General features: G+C 42.1%; 1 protein-coding gene across 1 annotated transcript in view; it reads right to left on the bottom strand.

The window, feature by feature from the left end:
* The window catches only part of lcp2a (lymphocyte cytosolic protein 2a), a 154,328-nt gene extending 136,377 nt beyond the window's left edge, over positions 1-17,951 (bottom strand). The window contains exons 1-3 of the mRNA XM_072591074.1: positions 17,790-17,951; positions 10,129-10,191; positions 1,231-1,277 (exon numbers count right to left, since the gene is read on the bottom strand). Of these exons, the coding sequence (XP_072447175.1) occupies positions 1,231-1,277; positions 10,129-10,191; positions 17,790-17,867 (188 nt within the window). The 5' untranslated portion in view covers positions 17,868-17,951. The remainder of the gene's footprint in view (positions 1-1,230; positions 1,278-10,128; positions 10,192-17,789) is intronic.
* Positions 17,952-23,663: the final 5,712 nt, after the last annotated feature.

Raw genomic sequence — 23,663 nt, 5'->3', positions numbered from 1 at the left:
CCCTAGGCCTCTCTATTCTACAATTCTACCCAAGGCCCTACTTTGAATTGTACAAGTCCTGCCCTTCTCATGAAATAACATAACAATAAGTACAGAGGACACAGTCATTGAGCTTGACTACAATATCTCTGGAGGTGAAAGGGAGGACTGCAGATGCTGGAGTTCAGAGTCAAGATTAGAGTGGTGCTGGAAAAGCATAGCAGGTCAGGCAGCATCTGGGGAGCAGGAAAATCGACGTTTCGGGCAGGAGCCTTTCATCAGAAATGATGGACCTGTTGGGATCTGACACCAGACATGCCCCTGTAAACTCTATGTGATCACAGTGGGCCATAAAGCCTCTTACCGTAGCATAACAATTCTGTGGTTTGATGCAAAGACCATAGTGATGAATGCCTGACATCCGCTTGTAAGGCAGTTCCTCCTATACACTTAGGCAATTAAACTTCATTGTACTGGCATTGGTCAATGCTCTTGGAAAAGGATAGACAAATATTATAAACGCATAACTAATTAATATATACATACCTTAATTAATATATTTGCGCACCTGAAACTCAGCAGATAATTTTATAGAAATTTTTATATGGACTATGTAAAGTACAGAATGCATTGTTGTTGGTTTTGTGTGAATAATGCTGTGCTATGATTTAGTAAGAACAAAATGTATGAGAAGTTCAATGATTTCTTTCTCAAAAACATAGGAAACAACAATGTGTATTTAAGAGGTGGATAAATAATTTCTCAATTCTAATCCAAATGCAGCAGCTGAACAAATAGTTTCATAAATACATCTTGACTTTGTCCAGGTATAAAATGGGTGATCAGTGAATCGAAAGCTAGTTTTTCAATTCCCTCTATTTCATTTCTTAGTCAATGGGAGAGATGTAATATGGCTGTTAATTTATTGCCACCCAGTTGATACAATCAGAAAAAGTCAGGATCAATCAGTTGATAAAATAATTCAGTTGAATTGCAAATGTGTAGGCACAAATGGAGCTGGTCCTGAACAAGGTGACTCAATGTGACATGTTCCAATTGTCATGCACAGACTAGAAATTGTTCCAGACAACTGACAGGTAGCATAGTGGAATCAAGGGTTATGGGGATAAGGCAGGAACAGGATACTAATTGAGGATGATCAGCCATGATCATAATGAATGGTGGTTCTGGCTCAAAGGGCAGAATGGCCTACTCCTGCACCTATTGTCTATTGTCTATTGAAGTACTTACGGCACTCGTAGTGTAGGGAACTTTTGAATGTCATTTTCAGACATGTTCTGTAAATCAAAAAAAAAATTGTTTAGAAATATCATTGTTTTCAGTGTAGTTACACTTAAATCAAATATAATGAATCAATTTAAAGCAGGTGCATAAAGATATAAAGAGTGGCAAATGAAACTAGGATAAGTTTTACAATTTTGTATGAAACCTATTAAAACCTTTTGGCCTTTTTCTGCAACCTTCTTTCTGAGGGTTTGGCAATGGACATCCATTGGATTGATCTTCATTTATTGCTCAATGTACTGCAGTTGTTCGTCATTGTGTACTGCAGGGTGACTGACCAGGAAACTCTCCTGCTCTTACCGTCTGGGATATTGGAAGGATTTACAAGCTGACAGGTGACCTGCTAGCCAAGTTGTGGCACACACTTGAGAACCCATAAGTGGGATTCAGACTTCGAGTTTCGGATTTAGAAGTTGCGATACAACTCAAGACGTCACTACTGAAACCAGATAATAGGGAAACTATTTCAAACAATACTCAAAAAGACTAGATGGAAAAGATCAGCTGGTCCATTGAGTCTATCATGTTCTGCCACGTAAATCCCATGCCCACCTGTACTGCCTTTCCAGTGGGTGCAAATTCCATGATTCTCTCTCCTCCCCCAACCCATATACATTAATATCCACCATGACCACTGCAACCTCCCTCCAAAACCAACACTCCCTCCAACTTCATCCACCAGCTACCTAAACAACAGTTCTTGGGAGTCACTGAGTCTAAAGATTATCCTGTGAGATTCCTTTCACAGCCTTTCAGAATCCTGTATCATCCACTGACTCCAAATTGAATTAACAAAGATTTCATTATTTACATTACTTTACCAGTCCATGTCTCTCCTTATTTGCAAAAATACCTTTTTTAATGTTAAACTATTTCTATTCTTATATGATTTACACTTTCACATGACAAGTGGTTTTGTATCTTGATACATGTAATTGGCTTAAAGGTTGTATTTAGAAGCATTAAGTTTTAATAAGCCCATTCAGCACTCAGTTATCAATAGGGTAGTATTAGATAAAATTTGTTAATTTCCCTTGAATAATTCCAAAGGTCTGGCCTGCACCACAGAGATTCCTGCACAGGAAGAAGCCACTTGGACCATCGTGTATCAATCTTCAACAAATCCGACTGCCTTGCTCTCTGTCTCGCTCTGTCGCCCTGTATCAATCACAAACTCATTCTTCTGACCCACTCTTCCCTCATAGTTTGTTTCAAATCACAAAAGTCATCCCATTGCCCTACTGCCCTGATGAAGGGCTCCTGCCCAAAACCTCAATTTTCCTGCTTCTCGGATGCTGCCTGACTTACTGTGCATTTCCAGCACCACTCTAAACTTGACTCTAATCTCCAGCATCTGCAGTCCTCACTTTCGCCTCATTGCCCCACTGTGTCCGTATAGCTCTGTATCAATCCTAAACTAATTTCGATCTCTTTATAACCCTATCTCAATCACACACTAATCCCTTTCCTGCACTCTCCTCACAACCATGTATCAATCCCAAACTAATCCCACTGTCATGCTCTGTCACCACAACTCTACATCAATCCAAAACATGTGCCACTTCTCCATTCATTCCCATAATCCTATATCAATCCAAAGCTCATCCCACTACCCTGCTCTCCCCACGGCCCTACGTTAATCCCAAATTAATTTCATTCCCCATTCTCACTCCATGACCTTATTCCAGTTTCAAACTAACCCACTGAGCCACTCTTTAACCCACAGTCTATATCAATCACAAACTAATGTCAGTGCCCTGTACTCTCCGCATAGTCCTTTATCAATCCCAAACCATCTGGGATGTTCTGGGATTTACATATTAAAGAACCAAAATGAGCAAATCCATTCTAAAAGATAAAAGATTTAATGTAGGTTTATCATTTCAGTTGCATGACACTATAATCTTTTGCTATAAATTCTGTGTCTTATAGTCCTGCTTTACAACCACCTGATGAAGAAGCAGCGCTTCAAAAACTAGTGCTTCCAAATAAACTTATTGGACCATAACCTGGTATTGTATGATTTTTAACTTTGCCCACCCCAGTCCAATACTGGCACCTCCACATCATGACAAACCATTCTGACTGTCCCACTTGCTCACCTTAGCTCAAACACAAACTAATGCTACTGTCCTGCTCTCTCCCACAGCCCTATATCAATTGCAAACTAGCTCCAATGATTCACGCTCTCTCTCTCCATGGCTTAAGGCTGCATATGTGGGAATAATGCCAGGATTTGGCAATTTGAAGTGTGTTTTGTGTGTGTGTGTGTGTGCGTGTGTGTGTGTGTGTGTTTTCACGCGCACGCGCGCTGAGGATTTGCTTTTGTCTCCTTGTGCCCCACAAAATAAAAATAAACCTTTTCAATGGCGCCTTTAGTGCTCCCCCTCCCACCATACAGAGCTCTCCTTACTGCCCCATTGTGTAGGTTGTACAGTAACTGGTAAAAAATGACTGCATTTGCAAGACCCACTTCACCAATCATTTCTCAGTATTTCAATCAGGGTCCTAGATTCTCTTGACTTTGATATTGCACCAATCTATAACAGTTAGACCCATCACCATAGACAATAGACCAGTGCCCTTCTTCACGGAACTTGGAATGCGAACTGCTTTCTCTGCACAAATGCTGCTAGACTTGCTGAGTTTTTCAAATAATTTCTATTATTTATTTGTTTCAGATCTTCAACATCTGCAGTTTGTTGTTTATCTTTGAGTTAGAGTCAAACCTGTCTTTTCCCAGTTTGTGCCTTTGTCACCACATTTTGGAGTAACTTGAAAAACTGTGCAAGTTTGGACTTTTCTAATCCATGGAGTAGCATGGAATTCTGGATTTAATTTTAGGGAAGGAGGCTGGATGTGTAAAATGATAACTACTGGGACAGCACCTTACTGGTTGTGATAATTAATTGGTGAGATTTAACATCATTATGGAAAAGGACAAAAACAGGATTAGAATAAAGATTCTATCTTGGCACAGGAAGGCCGATTTTACCAACTGATAAACAATTTAGTCAAACTGGACTGGAAACTGAAATACAAAGATAAATCAACATCATAGAATCCTGATGAAGGGCTTTTGCCCGAAACGTTGATTTCGCTGCTCGTTGGATGCTGCCTGAACTGCTGTGCTCTTCCAGCACCACTAATCCAGTATCATAGAAATTGAGGCATTCAAACAGGAGATTCAAGGGGTCACAGTAAGCATTTTCCCAAAAAGAAAAGAGTGGGACAGCCATAGCCTACTGAATGAGAAGGTGAATAGAGGGTAAGGTAAGAAAAAAAAACAAATATATCTAAAACAGATTGCTATTAATTCTGCAGAAAAGCCTAGATAAGAACAGGATGTGTCAACATGAAATTAAAAAGGAAATTAAGAAAGCAGAGAGAGGACATGGAAAATAAAAGTAATATCAAGGAAAATCCAAAGATGTTTTACAATGTATAAGGAGTAAAAGGACAATCAAAAATAGAACAGCCCCTATTGAAGACAAAACAAGTAACCTAGGAGTGGAGGCAGAGGATGCGGGGGAGGTTCTAAATGTTTTGTAGCAGTGTTCACAACACTGGGAGCTGAAGAATTTCATGAATTGAATGAATTAGCTTCATTGTCAAATATACTCAAATGAGTGCAATGAAAAGTTTGTAAGCCACCACTTAGAGTGCTAACTTAAGTACAAAGATACCCAAGTACAGCTTCTTCAGTTACAGATTTGTTACAGTGTAACAATGTCACCAACACACAGTGCCATCTTAGGAACATAGTACATGGATACAATCCTTAGTTACAGAATAGAGAAACAAAGAAAAAAAGGTTACATTACAACCGTACACAGTATAACCATAGCTCAGAAAAGCAAGTCAAAAAGATAAATATCACAGGTTCATCCAAGGGCTCTCCGCAGCAGACCTGTGCATGGGGCCTCCACATGGTCTGACTGCTGGTCAGTAGGCTGAGGAATGGCAGATGGAGTTTAATTTAGATATATGCAAGATGTTGCATTTGGTAAGGCACACCAGAGCAGGACCTACCCAATCAATGGTAGAACCCTAGAGAGTTAGAGAACAAAAAGGTGGAGGTTCACTCCTTGCAAGTAAAGTCACAGGTAGACAGGGTGGTGAAGAAGGCTTTCAGCATTCTTGCTTTCATTGTTCAGAGCATTGAGTATAGGAGTTTAGATCAGTGTGGTGCTGGAAAAGCACAGCAGGTCAGGCAGCATCCGAGGAGCAGGAAAATCGAGTTCGGGCAAAAGCCCTTCATCAGGAATAGGCATTGAGTATAGGAGTTGGGAAGTTTTGTTACAGTCGTACAAGACGTTGTGAGACCACATTTGCAATACTATGTGCAGTTCTGGTCACCCTATTATGTCAAGGATATTATTAAAAAAGAAATAGTGCAGAAAAGATTTACTGGGATGCTTCCTGGATTGGAAGCTTTGAGTTATAAGGAGAGGTTGGATAGGCTGGGACATTTTTTCCCTGGAGCACAGGAGATTAAGACTTGACCTTATAGGTGTCTATAAAATCATGAGAGGGACAAATCAGGTGGATGGGCAACAACATTTCCCCAGGCTAGGGGAGTCTAAAATTAGAGGGCACATGTTTAAGGTGTGAGGGGAAAGATACAAAAGGGTCCAGAGGGGCAATTCTTTTCACACAGAGAGTGGTGAGTGTCTGAAATGGGCTGCCAAATGAAATGATTGAAGCAAGTACAATTTTGTCACTTAAGAAACATTTAGACAGGTATATGAATGGTATAGGTATGTTGGGAAGGACAAGTTAAATTGTGAAAACTGGGTGGCCTGGGCAAGTTGGGCCAAAAGGCTTGTTTCTGTGCTGTAGACCTCTATGCCTCTCTGAAGCATTTTCAACAATCTTCAGCCAGAAGCACCAAGTGGATAATTCACCTCGGCCTCCTACAGTGGTCTCCAGTATCACAGATGCCAGTCTTCAGCCAATTTGATTAATTTCATATGATATAAGAAATGGTTGGAGGCGCTGGATACTGCAAAGGCTATGGGCCCTACAACATTCCAGCAATAGCACTGAAGACTTGTGCTCCAGAACTTGCTGTACCCCTAGCCAAGCTGTTCCTGTAAGTTATAACACTGGCATCTCCCTGACAATGCAGAAAATTGCCCAGGTATGTCCTGTACACAGAAATCAGGACAATCCTACGCAGCCAATTACCACACCATCAGTCTACACTCAATTGCCTGTCAAGTACCCAGTTTCTGCCATGACCACTCAGCTCCAGACATCATTACAGCCTGAGTTCAAATATGGACAAAAGAGCTGAATTCCAGAGGTGAGGTGAGAGTGACAGCCTTTGACACCAAGGCTACATTCAACCATATATGGCATCAATATGCCTCAGCAAAGCTGGAATCAGTGGGAAACAGGGGCTCTCCATTTTTGGAGTTAGACCTGGCATGAAGGACACCTTTGCAGCAGTTCCTTAGGGTAGTGTGCTCATCCCAATTATCTTCAGCAGCTTCATCAATGACCTTCCCTCCATCATATGGTCAGAAGTGGGGATGTTTGTTGATGATAGCACAATCATCAGTGGCATTCACAACTCCCCAGATATTGAAACTGTCCATGTTTAAATGAAACAAGACTTGGACAATATCCAGGCTTGGATTTCAAGTGTCATACAAACAATGACCATTCCCAAAAAGGGACAGGCTATCAAACACCTCTCCTTGATATTCGGTGGGATTGCCATCATTGAATTCCTCACTATCAACATCCTGCGGATTACCGTTGACCAAAGGTCAACTGGACTCATCATATAAACAAGGGCAGATCAGAGGCAAGGAATATAGCAATGGGTCACTCACCTCCTGACTCCCCAAAGCCTGTCCACCATCTATGCGGCGCAAGTTAGGAGTGTTGATGAATACTCACACCATCCTGGAGGAGTGTAGCTCCAACAACGCTAAAGAAGCTTGGTACCTTCCCAATAAGTATCAAGATTAGACTGGTGCTGGAAAAGCACAGCAGGTCAGGCAGCATCCAAGGAGCAGGAAAATTGATGTTTCAGACCAAAGCCCTTCATCAGGCATGAGGCAGTGAGCCTCCGGGGTGGAGAAATAAATGGGAGGGGGATGGGGCTGGGGAGAAGGTAGCTAAGAGTGCAATAGGTGGAGGGAGGTGGGGCTGAAGGTGATAGGTCGGAGAAGATGACGGAGTGGATAGGTGGGAAGGAAGATTGGCAGGTAGGACAGGTCATGAGGATGGTGCTGAGCTGGCAGGTTGGAAGTGGGGTAAGGTGTGGGGATGGGAAATTAGGAAACTGGTGAAGTCCACATTGATGCCCTGGGGTTGAAGTGTTCTGAGGCGGAAGATGAGGCGTTCTTCCTCTAGGTGTCGGGTGGTGTGGGAGTGGCGATGAAGCAGGCACAGGACCTGCATGTCCTCAGCAGAGTGGGAGTGGGAGTTGAAATGTTCAGCCACTGGGCGGTAGGGTTGATTGGTGCGGGTGTCCCGGAGATGTTCCCTGAAGCGCTCTACGAGAAGGCGTCCAGTCTCCCCAATGTAAAGGAGACCGCATTAGGAGCAAGGATACAATAAATGACAGTTGTGGATGTGCAGATGAAACTTTGTTGGATGTGGAAGGATCCTTTGGGGCCTTGGATGGAGGTGAAGGGGGAGGTGTGGGCACAGGTTTTGCAATTCTAGCGGTGACAGGGGAAGGTGCCAAGAGGGGAGGGTGGGTTGTTGGGGGGGGCGTGGACCTGACCAGGTAGTCACGGAGGGAATGGTCTTTGCTGAAAGTGGATAGGGGTGGAGAGGGAAATATATCCTTGGTGGTGGGGTACGTTTGTAGGTGGTGGAAATGTCAGCAGATGATGCGGTTTATGCGGAGGTTGGTGGGGTGGAAGGTGAGGAGAAGAGGGGGTTCTGTCCTTGTTGCGGTTGAAGGGGTGGGGTTTGAGGGTGGATGCGCGGGACATGGATGAGATGTGTTGGAGGGCATCTTCAACCACATGTGTGGGGAAATTATGGTCTTTAAACAACCGGCTTGATTGGCACCACGTCCACAACCATCCACCCCTCCACCACTGACAATCAGTTGCAACAGGGTGTACTATCTATAAAATGCACTGCAGAAATTCACCCAAGATTGTTAGACCCACAACCACTTCCATTTAGAAGGGCAAGGACAACAGGTACATGGAAAACCACTACCTGTAAGTTCCCCTCCAAGCTACTCACCAGCCTGCCTTCGAAATATATTGCTGATCTTTCATTGTCACTGTTCCAAATTCTGTCCCTAATGGCATTGTGGATCTACTTACATAACATGGATTGCAGTAAGATGAAAACACCTTACCAACACTTTCTGAAATACTAGGAACAGACAATAAATGCTGGTCGAGCCAGCTATGCCCTAGTTCCATGACTTTATCCTTCAGATTCAAAATCAAAAATTTGCTGTTACACCTCAGGAAATCTGACAGTAAATCTGTATTTCTGATGTCTTTTAGGTTGAGTTTTGAAGTAAGAATCTTTTCAAACCTAATCTTTATCGTTGAGTGCATTGAGTGTGTAACAATCAGTAAGCCTAAACATGGTACTGTCCTAATTTTCTGTGAATTTTCTTATGGACCAGCAGTACACAGGTGATGGGTGTTGCCCAGAGTCTTTGTAGAGTTGATGGTATAGAGTACCATTGAGGGCAGGCCAGTGGTTGTAAACTGCAGTGGAAGAGTAGTCAGCCAGTGAAGGTGATGAAAGGACAAGCCCTCTCCCCAGACAGAAAACAGCAATCCTCTTGCCTGGTCCCTCTGTAATTTTAATAATCCCCATAATTTTTCCAAATCTTCATGTTAGCAATCCTGCCCTCTCACAGCCTACCAAAACCAGGACCCCACCACCAGAGATATATTTTGCTCCCAACCCCTATCCACTTTCCATAAAGACCGTCCCTTCCGTGAATACCTGGTCAGGTCCACACCCCCTAACAACCCTCCTGGACCTTCCCCTGCCTCTGCAGGAATTGCAAAACCTGTGCCCACACCTTCCCCCTCACCCCAAAGGAGCCTTCCACATCCATCAAAGTTCCATCTGCCTTTCCACACATGTCATTTACTGTATCCGTCGTTCCCAATGTGGTCTCCCCTACATTGGGGAGATTGGACGTCTACTCGCAGAGCTCTTCAGAGAACATCTCTGGGACACCCGCATCAATCAACCCTACTGCCCCATGGTTGAACATTTTAACTCATCCTCCCACTCTGCCGAGGATATTGCAGGTCCTGGGCCTCCTCCATTGCCACTCCCTCACCACCTGACGCCTGGAGGGAGAACCCTCATCTTCCGTCTTGGGACCCTTCAACCCCATGGCATCAATGAGTACTTCACTGGTTTCCCCATTTCCCCTCCTCCCACCTTACCCTAGTTCCAACCCAACCTGTCCCATCTGTCAATCTTCCTTCCCACGTATTCCCTCCACCCTCCTCTCTGACCTATCACCATTACCCCCACCTCCATCCACCTATTACACTCTCAGCTACCTTCCCCCCAGCCCCACCCCTCTCCCATTTATCTCTCCACCCACTAGGCGCCCAGCCTCATTCCTGATGTAGGGCTTTTGCCCAAAACATCGATTTTTCTGCTCCTCGGACGCTGCCTGACCTTCTGTGCTTTTCCAACACCACTCTAATCTTGACTCTCACAGCTTCCATCCAGTCCCACTGATGAAACACCTGCAATAATATGGCTCCAGCCCTTCTTATACTATTGACTTTACAAAAGGGTAACTAGAAGCCTTACCACAGATGGAATACAATTTTCAGGCCATCAGAAGAGTTCCAAAAACAAGCCATAAAGACTTACCAGAAATCTCTGCCCAGTAATACTGTTCTTTTTAACAACTTTTTCACAGTCTTTCCAATCCAGCTGTTGAACACAAACACAGTGAGAAAATTAACTTTCATGTATTTCAAAATAATACGAGAACCAAGAAATTCATTCAGCTGCTGTCACCTGTACCTCTACTGGTAGCACTCTTGCCCCACAGTGGAATGTTTGTGGTTTCAAATACAACTGCAGAGACTTGAGCAAATAATCTGTGCTGGGGAATTGAGGTAGTGCTGCCCTATCAGTTACTTCAGGTGGATGTAAAAGCTTCCATGGCACTATTTTGACAGATAACAGGGGGATTCTCCTAACATCGTGGACAGTGTTTCAAGCAACATGAACAAAGCAAGTGATATGGTTCTTGTCACAACGCTGATTGTGGGATTTTGCACTACAGAAATTCTATGTTACAACTATGACTGCATATTGAAGATATTTAATTGTCTGCAAAGTGGGTTTATGTATCCTGAGGATGGGAAAGATATGATTTAAATGCAAGTCCCTTTTCCATAAGATTATTTCATCAGATGTTGATCTTAAAAGAGTCAGTGCCTTCACAGGGAGTGATAAATTGCTGACAGAAGAATAAGGACTTTTACACTTAATAAATTCCACCATTCCTTCAATTTGCAGTGTGGAAGTTTATTTCTAATGAACAGATTCTCACTATAAAGAGGAAACTTATCAATGCAAAATACGAAACTCCATCAGGCTATGGCAAACACAGAGGCAGTGCGAGGCAATGACATAGACCAGTCTGGGAGATGGAAATGACATTGGAAGGAAAATGCTGAGAAGAAAGGTGTCAAATGTTTGCGGTCACCTGAAAAGGTGGAGGAGATTTCTACGAGGTTCTTTCCCTCTACCAGTGGATCTTCAGCCTACCTGTCATGTAGCAGGTGTGGGAAGTGGCTATCAGCAAGTCAGACCTGAGGGTATATTGCACACAAAAACAGAAATTGCTGAAAAATCTCAGCAGGTCTGGCAGCATTTGTGGAGAGAAATCAGAGCTGATGTTTTGGGTCCAGTGATCCTTCTTCAGGACTGCGATTCTTATAACTGGGAAACAGGGACCTTTCTTTCACCCAATATGGACAGCACAGAGCCAGTGAAGGGAGGAACTGAGGGGAAAGTAGGGGGAAAGGTTGGCTGTGTAAGAAATGCTCAGAATGGATCCAGACTTGGTGGTGGTTTGGTATTGTGGGAATAGTGAAAGGCATGGCTGAGGATTCTGGTAATGAGATTACAGGCCATATTACACAAATCTTGTCCACCGCTTCCCTCTCCCCCCCACCCCACACCCCGCCTTTTCTTCACTGTGATCTTTGGGCGTGAAGGAAGAGAAGGGTGCTCTGAGAGAGATGCATAGTCATGTGTTGACGCTGCAGAGCATAGACAATGCAATAGTGCAGTAAACTGATGTACCGGCTTTTATGTAATATACAAATGATCATTGAAAATTGATTTTTTATATTGACTATGTCTATCAACAAAAGGAGCTTTGTATTTATTATAACATTGTAACTGCTTGATTTGTTTGTCGAGGATTGCAGTGCAAATTGGTTAGAATAACACTTGACCTTACAAGTTCAATTATTAGGTCAGGTTGTAAACAGTAACCCTTTGATTTTAAATTTTAGACTATCGAGAGCTGTTTTGATCTAGATATTTAAAACAATAAAGAGATTCAACACAGAATGTATCAAAAAGATTGATTATAGGTGAGGGCATCAAGAAAAAGGGAGCACAATCTTGATATTACAGTCAAACCAAGTAGAGTAAAATCAGAAGTTATGTTTTGGAAAGAGGTGTTACTGGAGATCTTGCTCACTTAAAAGGTTGCAAATACTAATAGAAACTTTCAAGGGAAGAATGAGTAGATTTCTGTTAGTTAAAGATAACAAGAGATTGGAGAAAAGTTGAGAGTGTGAAGTTGGGGAACAGCTGAGCTATGAACTAAGTGAATGGCAGAATATACTTGAGGGGCTGAATGTTGTAGTGATTGGTATGAGGTCAGCCAGGTGGATTTCATAGAATGTGAGTTTGCTGATTGAGAATGTTAACCTGGTCCATTCAGGGAGTCATGGCTGACAGGTCATGTTCACTCTTGAAGCCAGCTCTGACTTAACTGGGTCAGTGTCATGTACTGTGCCTGAGTAAATAAAGGGTGACATGGTGATAGGAAAACGGCCATCGTAGAGTTATTTCAAATGCTTTCCTTCTGTTGCTATGTTACCCTGGATCTGTGTTATTACAACAGTCTTTTGTCTGCTAATTTTATGATAACAACAAATAACATTTATATATCAACTAGGAAAAATGTGTCAAGATGGTTCACAGAAGCTTCATCCGGCAAAATATGGTGCCTTAATTGGCATGATGCTTTAGGAAGTGAGATAAGTGTTGACACAATATTTTGTGGAAGAAATTCCAGAATATGGGGCCTAGGATCCGTAAGACATGGCTGTCAATTGTGGGGCAAAGGGAAGAGGGATGGACAAAGAGGTAGAGTTAAAGAACTGAAGAGTGCAGGAGTAGGTTAAAAGGGTGAAGGATAGCATGGAGATAGGGAGTCAACAGTCCATAAAAAGTCTTAAATGTAAGATTGACAATTTTAAATTGTTAGGGCATTGGGAACTACAGATGAATATGATGAATGAACAGTGTGTGGAATAACATGCAGACATCAAAGTTTTGGGATCATGTGAAGTTAATGGGGGTCAGAATGAGAGGCTTGATCAGGAAGATCTTGGAAAAGTTCACTGTAGAGATTATGAATGAGAATTTCAGTGACAAATGGGCTGTGGCAGAGGCAGAGGTGAAAAATATTAATGAGAAAGTACATAATGTTTGTTATGGAGAGCAGATGTGATTGGTAGCTCAGCTCAGAGTGAAATAGGCACCAAGGTCTGGTTCAGCATGAAGTAATGGCCAAGGAGAACAATGGAATCAACAGCTCAGGAATGGAATTTGTTGGTGGACCATTTTCTGGGGAAAGTATAGTTAATTGAGATGCCTGACAACAGAAAGGAAGAGTAGGAAGATTGAAAGTGATGGTGGAGAGGTGGAGCTATATGTTCTATTCACAACAACCTGACTCTGTGTAAATAAAAGGCCTAAATTTATCATGTGAGTGAGTGAGTTTTGAGTGAGTTAAAATCAGACCCCATAAGTTTTTGACGAATATTACCAAGGGGCAGAAGGTTAAGAAGGAACCCCATGACAGACCTCCAGATGTAATGCAAGAGCAGGAAGACTAGTTATTTCTGGAGATACCCTGACTACAATTGAATAGGAGAGGGCAGAACATTTCCAGGATACCCCCAACAATCAACCGCACTGTCCCGTGGCCGAACATTTCAACTCCCCCTTCCACTCTGCCGAAGACACACAGGTCCTGGGCCTCCTCCATCACCACTCCCTTAACACCCAAAGCCTGGAGGAAGAACACTTCATCTTCCGCCTCGGAACCCTTCAACCCCAGGGCACCAATGTGGACTTCACCGGTTTCTTCATTTCCACTTCCTCTACTTTACCGCAGTTCCAACTTTCCAGTTCAACACCATCCTCATGACCTGTCCCACCTATCCGCTCCACCCTTCCCTCTGATCTATCAACTTCACCCCCACTTCCATCCACCTATTGCACTCTCAACTACCTTCTCCCCAGCCCCACCTCCATTTATCTCTCCATTCCCTAGGCTTCCAGCCTCATTCCTGATGAAGGGCTTTTGCCTGAAACGTCAACTTTCCTGCTCCTCGGACACTGTCTGACCTGCTGTGTTTTTCCAGCACTAATCTTGACCCCAAGTAAGAGTAAGCTGACTCTGGAGAGGGGGTATTGACAGTGTGTTGTAGTTCATCATGGCAATGGTCGTAGAAATGTCCTGGAGGACAAAGAAGGATTATTTATGATGACCACAGTCATTGTAGAGTATGTGGTTCATGACTTTGAAAGAGGAAATTGGATGGGGATAGGGATGAGGTGCTGCAGGACACTGGGTTCAAATCCACAAGGCGGCTGGTATAACTTAAACTTACATAATAAAATCTGGAATTGAAATTTAGTCTAATTAGTGGTGAGCATGACACTGTTATTGACTACTGTATAAACTTATCTAGTTTACTAATGTCCTTGGGGAAGGAAAACTACTATCCTTACTTGGATTGACCTACATGTGACTCCAGACTATACCAATATGGTTAACTCTGAGCTTCCCTCTGCAATGGCCTAGCAAGCCAGTTACTTCAAAGAAATTAGGAATGGGCATTAAGTCCATGTCTCGACAATGCTGCCTCTATCCCATGAAAGAATAAAGAAAGAAAGAAAGCTTTCCCTATGACCATGTGAAGTAGCAATGCTAAGAGAATAGTCATAAAAATGAGTTGGACGGTTTATAGGGAGGAAGACGTCAAGCAATGAGAGGAGGTCAGCAATATTCGAGGAGAGATGACAAGGAGAGTTGAGAAAGATGTTGTAATTGAAGATAACTGCAGAAACTGAAGGAGGGAACCAAGGAAATAGATTAATGGATGTAGTGGAACAAACGTTAGGCAGATAGCTCAATCTGAAAAGACTGGATGGGGGATCTTCGAGCAAATTTGGGTAGGTTCATTCTGTTTACATGAACAGATGTCTGGTCTATCTATCTCTGACTCACAGGATTGTATTAATTTGAAAGCGAGTCAGAGTCTAAGAATCAGGGAGATTCCAGGATAGAAGGATGAGGTGAATTCATTGGTGAAAGAGGAAACAATATCTCAAGTACCTTGCAAGACTGAGAAACCTGAACAACACTAAGGTTTTGAGTTCAACATTGTAGCTAAATCTCAGCAATGTTTGATTTGAGTTGCCAGGCGGCCTTTGGCTTGGGGTTCAGTTTTGCACATTAAAAAAATGGCAATGCTTTTTTCTTCTGTTAGCTTGTGGCCTATAATGGTTTCCCTTGACCTATGAATAATTACTGACTGAGTCTTGTAGATTTCTGCAAACTCTTTTATTCCGCTTATGTATATAAGATGCTTCCTGTAAGTACGTCTCTCACTATAACAAGCTATTTCATCCTCTCTTCACAACAGTACAGTAGCTCAGTGGTTAGTACTGCTGCCTCAGTGCAACAGGGACCTGGCTTCAATTCCAGCCTTGAGAGACTCTCTTTGAGGAGTTTGCACATTCTCCCTGTGTCTGCATGGGTTTCCTCTGGGTGCTCCAGTTTCCTCCTATCGTCCAAAGATGTGCAGGTTAGGTGAATTGGCCATGCTAAATTGCCCATAGTGTTCAGGAATGTGAAGGTTAGGTACATTAGTCAGGGCAAATGTAGAGATAATAGAGTAGGAGAATGGGTCTGGGTGGGTTACTCTTCGGAGGGTTGTTGTGAACTTGTTGGGGCAAATGCCCTGTTTCCACACTGTAGGGACGCTATGATGATTTCTTGTATCTGACTGCTGATTTCACTGTTATCACAATATGTATCGCCATATTATTAAAATAGTCACTATGCAACAACTGTATCTGGTAAATTGTTTTTTTAATAAGAAGAGATTTATAATTATCTCACTTCTCTATGATGTATTACCAAGCTTCCGGACAAGTCAGAAATCAGCACTTTAAAATCCTATCTCAACCATCCCTCAACATGAACTGAGTCTATCACTGTCAGGATCATAAACCAGCAAATTCTATTAACACATCAGTTGTTGATAGTTAAAATCTTTCCATGTGAAGTCATTTGGTGGGCCAAAGGGCCTGTTCCCATGCTGTATTGTATCACCGTATATCTAAAAATAGGTCAGACATGTGGTTGAATTGAAGAGAATGAAGAGATATGGGGACAACACAGGCACATGGAATTACAACCATTAATTAAATAATGACTAGACAGCGAGATAGGGAGGCTGGCATCAATGGCCTACTTTATGGTATGTACGGTCAACATAATTTTTAGAACATATAGCATAGAACAGGGCAGCACAGGAATGGGCCATTGAGCCCTTGTTGTTGTACCAGACATGGTGCCTAATTAAACTAATCCCTTCTGCCTCCCCTTGGTCCATATCCCTCCATTCCTTGCATATTCATGTGCTGATCTAAAAGTCCCTTAAATGCCTCCACCACCATCCCTGGCAACGCGTTCTAGACTCCCACCACTCTCTGTACAAAAAAAAACTTGCCCCTCACATCTCCTTTGAACTTTCTCCCTCTCTCCTTAAATGCATGTCTCCTTGTATTAGACATTTTAACTTTGGGAAAAAGATTCTGATTGTCAGAATGCATTATTTCTGTACCATTGTATTAATTAATAATTATTCACTTGAAACATTCACATGCAACTGACAGTTGTCACCTTGCTCAATAAATCCAAAACAGACATGAGATTATTTTAGAAACTGATGTAGCAATTTAACTTAGAGTCACATTTTTTTATGTTCGTCGGAAGAAATACAATTTCATATCATTTGTCTCTTGCTGGTGACAGGATAAGTATTACAAAAGCAATTGTCAGGGCTTGTCTCATTAAACAACTCTTTTGCAATTTAAAAAAAAACCATTTCATAACATATCACTATGAGTAGTTATTGGAAACTAGCTGATGATTTAAGCATTTTTATTGCAAAATATTTTAATCTACAGAATGAGTTGACTCAGGCTGTAAACTGACAATGTCTTCAAATTTTTGTTCGAGTTAAAACTTTGAAAATAAAAAAAGAGATGGCCTTTAGCAAACATCACGTTTTACCTTTTCAATCAACTGCACAAGGTGTGCTAACAACAAGAGTTGGCATTTATATAGCTTCTTTAATGTAGTAAAACACCATAAGAAGCTTTTCATGAGTGTTATCAAAAAACTTTAATTAAATTTTAATTAATTTAATTAAATGCCATACTGACAACTTTAATGATATGAGAACAGGTGAACCAAGGTTTGGTTAAAGAGATACATTTCAAGGAGTGACTTAAAAGAAGAGGTCATGGTAGAGAGATGACAAATTTGAAGATGGAATTCCAAAGCTTATGGCACAGACAATTAAAGACCAATCGAGGAGAGACAAAAATTGGAGATGCTGAAAAGGCCAAAATTGGAGAACCAGTGAGATCAGAATGATTTGTTCTGCTGGAGGAGCTTGTAGAAGGAGGAAAAGCCAGGGCATTGAAGTATTGGAAAACAAGAATGAGAATTTTAAATCAAAATGTTGCTGGACTGGGGACATTTCTAAGTCAGTGAGCAAAAGATCTCCAGAACTTAGCACAAGTTTGGGCATACAGCAGAATTTTGAACAAGCTCAAGTATAGGGAGGGTCGAAAATGGGAGATTGGCCAAGAGAACATGGGAATAGTTGAATCTAAAGGTAAGTAAGGCATCAACAAAATTGATGAGCATATTAATACATGAAATGTTAAACAAATAACTTTTTAGACTCTAAAGAAAGTACAACTTCCCAACACATGGTGAAAAAAGGTATGTTATCACATTCTAATATTTTAAAAGCATACTTTGATACACTTGTTGATAATCATTGAACTGCTTAAAGTTTCACTTTGCCTGTCAGCCAGATAATCAGTCCACACAGTTGAAAAACCATTGTTCACGGAGATCAGCGGAGTATAAGGAAGAACAAATAGTCTTTGGCTTTACCTACCATTCTGAAATAGTCAGCCAAATGATTCGCAGACCAGTTAAATACATCGTTACGATTTGGAAGGTTTCTGAAAGCCATCTTTTTGCTCCCAAGTCTCCAATTATTTTTCACTTCATTTCATGTTACAACATATAGCTGAGAAGAATAACGGGTCCTTTCTCTTCCTGTCACACACCACAACCTTCACAGTACCTAGAAAGGAAGTGCGTAGGGTGCTGATCAATGATTACAATGAATAAGATATTTCATTCGACAAGCATTTGGTTTACTTCTCCAAGTAATTAAATGTAGGCTGAAAAGTAAATGCTAATGATAGACCTTGAAGTGAAACTTTACCATTGCCTCCTGCTGAATGTTATTTTGAGAAAATTAATACTGAAATGGACTTGACTAACTTCCTTTGTTACTTCCCCTCTTTATTCTACAGAAATTCAGCAGAAACTGTCCTCTCCCATGATTATACAAGACTTCAGTAAGCTATTTCATCGCTGAGCATAACAAAGTGAACTTGACTACATGTGAGAGGTGCATGTTTTGCTCAGCAGCATAAAAAGAACAACTCTATGGAAATGAAATTCTAGTCATAATGGGTTTTTAAAAGAGATTGAGATTGAATATTGTACTCCCACACATTAAAGAAGAACGAACAGTGAGAAATTAATTTCAACCTGGAATTTAACTTTAGCCACAGTAGTTGTGTGGTTATGTTGCTGATCTACAGGCTTGGCACAATCAACTGGAGAATGTGGAATCTGATCTCATCATCACATTATCATTTTAACTCAGTTTTGAAATTCTAGAAATAAAACTGTAACTTTCAGTAAATGTTGCCAAGAGATTGACAACTGTCACTGAAAACCCAAGAGGTCTATTTATGTCTATTTGGGAGGGAAATTGGGTGTGCTGACAGTGTCTGATCCAAAAGTAACTGCAGTCCAACATCTCACTCGAGAAATTGTGTCAAAACATTTAGTTCAAAAAGACAATTCACCATCAGCTTCTCAGTGCAACCAAGGATAAGCAATGAATGCCAACCTCAATAGCGATGTCCATTACTGACAGTGAATTTTAGAAAATCAAGCGATACAGTAGATTTACGACTGGTAGGACAGGATTATATTTGATGTTTTTAATGGTTCCAGTATAGCATATCTGAGTTGCTTTCCAGAGTCAAGTAGTTTTCAAAGAAAGAAGGGCACAAGCCCATAAATACAATTCAGGAGCAATTTTAAAGTTCATAAACTTTAAATATTATGAGCACTGGAGTGCTCATAATATTCTCAAAAATGTATATACATGCATTTTCTGTCAACCTTTGCAGGTACTGTCCATGACAGCATTCCAGGAATGATGCTGAAGACTTGTACTCCAGAATGTGTTACACCCCAGCCAAGCTGCTGCAATACCAGCATCTACAGAGGAACCTCGATTATCCGTAGGTCAATTATCCGAATATCAGATTATCTGAAGGAGATCTCGTGGTCCCAATAGAAACATTACATCAAAAAGCTGTTTCAGCCCTGATCATGTCTTTTGTTTACAATGATTAAAAACGATCTTGGCTCACTGAAATGCTGCCGACAACAGTCCTGGACATCGAGCACAGGCATCGTCTCCAAATGACTGACCTCCTCCCCTCCCTCGCTCTCCCCAAACTTTCCCTGGACTTCTACATAGGGGTGAATCCTAAACCCCACTTCCCCAGATATTCTCTCTAACACTGTCCTGTACAGGGCAGAGGTAGAACTTGTCAAAATATTGTGTCTGTCTGTGTGTATGTGCTATTTGGAGACTTACCCCACAAAGGCAGCAGCAGTCTTACTGCCAATGTCTACTCTGGCTGCCCCGGAGAGGGTGTGGGACTAAAGGGGGTAGGGGCGCATGGGAGGGCGGGGGAACACGGTGGTGGTGGTGTTGGGGGGGAGCGGTTGAGGGGAAGCTGGGGGCGGAGCCAGGGGCCAGACGGTAGGTGGGGTGCAAGGAGGGGGGTGTGCTAGCCAGGGTTTAGGGGGGTGGGGTGTGGATGGAGGGCGGTGTTGGGGGGCGGTGTTAGACAGAATTGGGTGTGGGTGGGGGGATGTTGTGTTGCGGATGGGGGGGGCGGTGTTGCAGGAGGTTGGGGGTGGGTGAGGGGAGTTTTGCGGCATGCGGGGGCGGAGTTGGACGGGATTGGGGGGCAGGGCTCGTGCATGGTGTCCTGCTGCCTAGTCTCCTGAACAGGGAGCAGACTTAACAGAAAACCCTGAGCCCCAGAGGAGAGGCTTGAATCGATTAGCCGAATAATCAATTATCCGGACGATATAGTGCCCTCCCATCTCGTTCGGAAAATCGAGGTTCCTCTGTACTTGATAACGTGGAAAATTTCCCAGGAATGTCCTTTACACAAAAAGCAGGTCAAATCCAACCTGGCCAATTACCATGCTATCAGGCTACTCTTAATCATTAGTAAACTGATGGAAAGTGCCATTGACAATGCAATCAAGTGGCACTTAGCACTCAGTTTGGATGCCACTGAGCTGAGTCAACTCCGGGTCTAATTATAGCCTTGCTCGAAACATAGACAAACGAGCTGAACCATGAGAGGTATAGTGAGAGTGACTGTCCTTGACATGAAGGCAGCATTTTAGGGCAACACGATGGTTCAGTGGTTAGCACTGCTGCCTCACAGTGCCTGGGTCCCAGGTTCAATTCCAGCGTCGGGTGACTGTCTGTGTGGAGTTTGCACGCTTTCCTCATGTCTGCGTGGGTGTGCTCCGGTTTCCTCCCACAGTCCAAAGATGTTCAGGTCAGGTGAATTGGCCATGCTAAATTTCCTGTAGTGTTAGGTGCATTTGTTGGGGGGAAATGGGTCTAGGTAGGTTACTCTACGGAGGGTCGGTGTGGACTGGTTGGGCCGAAGGGCCTGTTTCCACACTGTAGGGAATCTAATCTAATCTACTAAGGCTGGTAACTTAGCAAGGAACCCTATTAAAACTTAAGTAAATGAGAATCAGGAGAAATTGCTCACCCAGCACAAAAATAGATAGATATAGTTTTTGGAAGCCAGTCATCTCAGCTGCATGATCCTACTATCGTTCTGAAGAAGGGTCACTGGACTCGAGATGTTGACTCTGTTGACACAAATGCTGAAGTAATGCTGAGTCTCATTAGCAATTTCTGGTTTTGTTTGTTTCAGATCTCCAGCATCTGCAGTTCTTCATTTGATATTATATAGAGGATGTTTTCTGATGACCGTATAATGTTCAGCACCTCCTCAGATACTGAAGCTGCCCATATCCATGCAATACGACATGGATAGGTTTAGGTAGAAAATATTCATATATTCATATGCAAATAACATTCATATCACACAAGTGCCATGCAATGGTCATCTCCAAAAACAGAGAACCTGATTGTTCACATTCAATGGCATTAGCATCACTGAATTCCCCACTATCAACACTCTGGACATTGTCTAGAAATTGATTTGGACCAGAAATACAAATACTGTGGCTATAACAGCAGGTCAATGGCTGAGAATTCTGCTGCAAGTAACTCACTTCATGTCTTTCCAGAGCCTGTCTGCCTCTGCCCAGCACCAGATAGGACTCTGAAGGAATTCTATCCGATTTGTCTGAATGACTGCAGCTCCAATAATATTCAAGAAGATTGACACCACTCGGGGGATAAAAAAATCACTGAAGGTCCTTCCATAGTACCTCCTAAACAGTCTAGACAGCAAGGGTAGCAGACACATGGGAACACCATCACGTGTGAGTTCCCCTCCAAGCCACATACCATTCTGACTTATAACAATATAATTGTTCTTCATTGCTGCAGGATAACTCCTTTCCTAACAGTACTATGGATGTACCCACACCAGATGGACTGCAGCAGTTCAAGAAGACAACTCACCACTCAAGGGCAATAATGGATAGGCAATAGAAGTCAGTGACACCAACATCCCTTGAAGAATAAAAAACATTTCATCACAAATTCTGATCTCTGCAATCACAGTGGAAAGTGCCTATACATACATGTCGAGCTGTAATTACACTCTCTCACCAAGAGTGGCACTTTAGTAACTCCTCTGATAAAATGTTTAACTACAATATGGCAAATTTACAAGAGGATTTTCTATTATAAGTGTGGTCACAGGAACATGAAAAGATAACAGGAATTGAATGTAATTCTTTTATAGGCAACAGATTAGACAGGCATGAATCTGCTACAGACTGGAATCATATAGGTGTTGAGGGTGTTTTATATAAACTTCAGGTAATTAGTTAAGGAGTTCAGATTGTTTTCTGTAGAGAGTGAGGTTGAAATATAATTTGAAATAGAATAAAACACCTAGTAGAGTTGGAGATTAGAAAATGATTGAGGAATCTTAATGTTGTTGAATACCTTTACAGAGCCAAGCAGGTTAAAAGAATGATTCAAGCAGTGAGAGTTTGAGGAGGTGACATCTTCCTAAGAGTCCCCCCTGCTGAGTGGGAGGACAGCACTTGAAGCACCATCAGATCCCATCCCAGATTCCTCCACTACCTACATCCCTGTGATGCTATTGTAGCAGACACAAGGAAGGTGTGCCCTGCTCAGATGTTGGCAGAAGCCTTTCCACACCTCGTGGTGTGTTATGGAATCATAGAATCTCTACATTGCAGATAAAAGCCATTTGGCCCATTGAGTCTGCACTGACCCTCCGAACTGCATCGCCCCCTATCCCTGTAAAACTACATTTACTACAGTTAACCACCTAGGCTGCACATTACGGGGCAAATCAATGTACCTAACCTGCACTTCTTTGGACTGTGGGAGGAAACTGGAGCACCCTGAAGAAACCCACGCAGACACAGGGAGAATGTGCAAACTCCTCACAGTCGCCTGATGCTGGAATCGAACCCGGATCCCTGATACTGTGAGATAGCAGTGCTAACCATTGTGTCAGCATTCTTTTTCTGGGAGAAAAAATGCTTTTTAAACACTTTGGTTAAGCAGATTTCTGTTAAAATAGTTCTTGAGTTCTTGACTGTAAATACTATGTCCAGCTTAATATAAAGCAGTTGTTGTGAGTTGTCTGTCCTACAATTAATACAAGCTAATGTAGTTGGTACAAGTTCAGGTATTAGTTGCAATTAAAGAGGAAACCTACATGTCAGATGTATTTTTCTGAATAATATCAATCTGACTATGTTAGTTCATCAAATACTGCAACAATGGACCTAACAGTGAAAGTGAAAGGGCCATTAAAACATACAGACTTCGAAAGAAAACATTTTTTGGAAAACATCTAACTTCATTCAGATTTCATTTAGACAGGTCTTTATTCAGTCTGCAGATTGGAAGAATCTATCACAACATTCTGAACTGGAACCATTCACTATCTCAAACACATCAGATGCTGTCCTGTCAACATTACATTAAAGACATTCATTAAAGACATTGTGGAGCTTGAGATGTAATCTGTTCATCAACTATGCTAAAACATCGGAGTAGTTCCAAACGCTGGTATCATATTGGATTCTTGATACTAGCTGCCGAAGCAGTTTTATTGTAGTAAATTGAGTTGACTCTCAGGCAGTGTATGTAATTGTTTCTTTCACACTACAATCCAGGGATTTCTCCCTTACCGTTCAAAAAAAACTAATCAATTTCCTTTCATGCCAATTTCATATCATGTTGAACACTGGGTGTTAGGTGATGATTTTGGCTCTTTTCTTGATGCTATTCAGTGCAAACAATGAAGAAACTCGAGCTCTAAAAGAGGTTACTGCGAGGGTCTCCAGTCGTAATAATTTTCCAATGTGACCTGATTTGAAATAGATCACATTATTGTATGGTATTCAATAAATGGGTCCAAAGATGCTCCAGGGAGATGATGGGATCTGGTAA

Source organism: Chiloscyllium punctatum, chromosome 20, assembly GCF_047496795.1.
Source record: "Chiloscyllium punctatum isolate Juve2018m chromosome 20, sChiPun1.3, whole genome shotgun sequence".
NCBI classification, from domain to species: domain Eukaryota; kingdom Metazoa; phylum Chordata; class Chondrichthyes; order Orectolobiformes; family Hemiscylliidae; genus Chiloscyllium; species Chiloscyllium punctatum.
Note: the sequence above shows the minus strand (reverse complement) of the source record. Positions and strands in the feature narration are given on the sequence as shown.